General features: G+C 45.4%; 1 protein-coding gene across 1 annotated transcript; it reads left to right on the top strand.

Annotated features, from left to right (window-relative positions):
- The first annotated feature begins 849 nt into the window (after positions 1-849).
- LOC108294659 (glutamate dehydrogenase 1, mitochondrial-like) lies at positions 850-3,177 on the top strand. Its single transcript, XM_017516583.2, has one exon. It carries the CDS (start codon positions 1,003-1,005, stop codon positions 2,677-2,679), a length of 1,677 nt encoding a protein of 558 aa, XP_017372072.1. The 5' UTR covers positions 850-1,002; the 3' UTR covers positions 2,680-3,177.
- Positions 3,178-3,560: the final 383 nt, after the last annotated feature.

Raw genomic sequence — 3,560 nt, 5'->3', positions numbered from 1 at the left:
AAATTAATAATCTTGGAGATAAATCTTAGAAAAGTATTCATAGTACAGCTCAGAGAAATAAAGGGAAAATACGACAGATTCAGATACATAGAAAATTGAATTAGAAGTCTCAACACACATAAATTTTGAATTCCAGAGAAGTGAATACATAAAATAGAAGAGTGACAATAGTCAAAGAAAAGGAAGGCTCATATTTTATCCCAAATCATGAAAGATACAAATAATCAGAAGCAAAAATCCGAGTTAAAACAACAAGGATAAATAGAGCTAAATCAAAAGCTATACATATCAGGGTCAAACTCTACACTAAATAATAAAAAGATCTTAAAAGCAATCATAAAGGACATATTACCTATAAATAAAAAATAAACAGGAGACATTTCAGTAGTAATACACATCAGAAGTACAGAAAACTTCTTCAATTTTGAAAGAAAACTACCCATAATTTTATATCTAGCCAAATTATTATTCAAGAGTGATAGCAATAATTAGCTATATAATAAAATTAAAAACCCAGTTGACGGTATAAAAACAAACAATAGTAAAAGTACTGGAAAATATGGTAAAATGGTAAGAGGTGGGTTGAAGTTACAGCATTTTAATGTACTTAATATTCAGAAGGAGAATGAAAAAAAGATACTGATTGACTTTACGTATATAAAATCAAGTTGGTATGCACACTTTAAAGGGAAATCACAAAACTAATAGAAATAGATTTTCTTTCTACACCAGTAGAAGGAAAATAAGAAAACATAAGGTCGAACAGAAGGCAAAAGAATGTATAGAAGGAAAGCGGAGGCCCGGCGCCCTGGGCGGCGCTCGGCCCGGAAGTCCGTCCTCCCCGTTAGGTGGCAAGCGCCCGAGGGGAGGGGACAGCCGGACGGACAGGAAGCTGCGGCTTAAAAGGGTAACCCGCGCCCGGCCCTTCCTCTCTCGTCGCGGGGACTCTTAGAAAGCGCGCCTGTTCCGCTCCCATCTCGCACCTCGCCTTCGCCCGCCGCCATGTATCGCTACCTGGGGGAAGCGCTGCTGCTGTCCCGGGCCGGGCCCGCCGCCCTGGGCTCGGCGACCGCCGACGCAGCCGGGCTGCTGGGCCGGGCCCGGGGACAGCCCGCCACCGCCCTGCAGCCGGGGCTCGCATTGGCCTCCCGGCGCCACTACAGCGAGGCGGTGGCCGACCGTGAGGATGACCCCAACTTCTTCAAGATGGTGGAGGGCTTCTTCGACCGTGGCGCCGGCATTGTGGAGGACAAGCTGGTGGAGGACCTGAGGACCCGGGAGAGCGAGGAGCAGAAGCGGAACCGGGTGCGCGGCATCCTGCGGATCATCAAGCCCTGCAACCATGTGCTGAGCCTCTCCTTCCCCATCCGGCGCGACGACGGCTCCTGGGAGGTCATCGAAGGCTACCGGGCCCAGCACAGCCAGCACCGCACGCCCTGCAAGGGAGGTATCCGTTACAGCACTGATGTGAGTGTAGATGAAGTAAAAGCTTTGGCTTCTCTGATGACATACAAATGTGCAGTGGTTGATGTGCCGTTTGGGGGAGCTAAAGCTGGTGTTAAGATCAATCCCAAGAACTATACTGATAATGAATTGGAAAAGATCACAAGGAGGTTCACCTTGGAGCTAGCAAAGAAGGGCTTTATTGGTCCTCACATTGATGTCCCTGCTCCAGACATGAGCACAGGTGAGCGGGAGATGTCCTGGATCGCTGATACCTATGCCAGCACCATAGGCCACTATGATATTAATGCACATGCCTGTGTTACTGGTAAACCCATCAGTCAAGGGGGCATCCACGGACGCATTTCTGCTACTGGCCGTGGTGTCTTCCATGGGATTGAAAACTTCATCAATGAAGCTTCTTACATGAGCATTTTAGGAATGACACCAGGATTTGGAGATAAAACATTTATTGTTCAGGGATTTGGTAATGTGGGCCTACACTCTATGAGATATTTACATCGTTTTGGTGCTAAATGTATTGCTGTTGGTGAGTCTGATGGGAGTATATGGAATCCAGATGGTATTGACCCAAATGAACTGGAAGAGTTCAAATTGCAACATGGGTCCATTCTGGGCTTCCCCAAGGCAAAGCCCTATGAAGGAAACATCTTGGAAGCTGACTGTGACATACTGATCCCAGCTGCCAGTGAGAAGCAGTTGACCAAATCCAATGCACCCAGAGTCAAAGCCAAGATTATTGCTGAAGGTGCCAATGGGCCAACAACTCCAGAAGCTGATAAGATCTTCCTGAAGAGAAACATTATGGTTATTCCAGATCTCTACTTGAATGCTGGAGGAGTGACAGTATCATACTTTGAGTGGCTGAAGAATCTAAATCATGTCAGCTATGGCCGTTTGACCTTTAAATATGAAAGAGATTCTACCTACCACTTGCTCATGTCTGTTCAAGAGAGTTTAGAAAGAAAATTTGGAAAGCATGGTGGAACTATTCCCATTGTACCCACAGCAGAGTTCCAAGACAGGATATTGGGTGCATCTGAGAAAGACATCGTGCACTCTGGCTTGGCGTACACAATGGAGCGTTCTGCCAGGCAAATTATGCACACAGCCGTGAAATACAACCTGGGATTGGACCTGAGAACAGCTGCCTATGTCAATGCCATTGAGAAAATCTTCAAAGTGTACAATGAAGCTGGTGTGACCTCCATATAGATGGATCGTGGCTGACTTCTTCACTACCCTCTTCACCTATAACTTCTGCTGACCTATCACGAGTTTACATGTAATCACAGAAATCCCTTTCTCTCCTGACTCATTAGATAATGGATACCATTCTCAACAAGTCAATCCAAATCAACCCCTTAAGGAGAAAGAAATTAAGGTTAGGGGATCACGTACAAGCTGAGTGTGAAAGTAGAAGTCACCTACACCAGAGATCCATTTCGGTATTTTGCCTTTAAACAAAAAGTCTTCTCCATCTGGCTGTGCAGCCTTGCTGTGTGGCTTTTCCCAACATAATCAGTGCTATTGCTGGGGAAGAGACAGTCAAGAGCAGTCAGTTGCTTACTTACATTGCTCTAGACAAGCCTGGGACATACTGTAACTTTAACACTTAAGTAGGTGTGTGGCATTTTCAGAAGGTGGCATGGTCCTCAAGTGAGTTCTTAGTATTTTATATCAGCAAAATAACTCAGTTTTACAGGTTGCAAATACAAAAGCTGTTTCTGTTTATGAATTTTATTCTTTTAGAATAAAATAAGTGCATGCTGCTGTAATAAAATTGCCTTTAATCACTTAACAAGCCTAACCTTGACTCAGTGAGTGCCTATAAAAATAATAAATGGAGGCCGGGCGCGGTGGCTCAAGCCTGTAATCCCAGCACTTTGGGAGACCGAGGTGGGTGGATCACAAGGTCAAGAGATCGAGACCATCCTGGTCAACATGGTGAAACCCCGTCTCTACTAAAAATACAAAAAAACATTAGCTGGGCATGGTGGTGCATGCCTGTAATCCCAGCTACTAAGGAGGCTGAGGCAGGAGAATTGCCTGAACCCAGGAGGCGGAGGTTGTGGTGAGCCGAGATCGTGCCATTG

This window comes from Cebus imitator, unplaced genomic scaffold (assembly GCF_001604975.1).
Source record: "Cebus imitator isolate Cc_AM_T3 unplaced genomic scaffold, Cebus_imitator-1.0 Scaffold595, whole genome shotgun sequence".
NCBI classification, from domain to species: Eukaryota; Metazoa; Chordata; class Mammalia; order Primates; family Cebidae; genus Cebus; species Cebus imitator.
The sequence above is the reverse complement of the archived record's forward strand: the minus strand, read 5'-3'. Positions and strand labels throughout refer to the sequence as shown.

Coding starts and splice junctions, on each gene's coding strand:
- LOC108294659 (XM_017516583.2), top strand. CDS start 1,003: ATGTATCGCTACCTGGGGGAAGCGCTGCTGCTGTCCCGGGCCGGGCCC.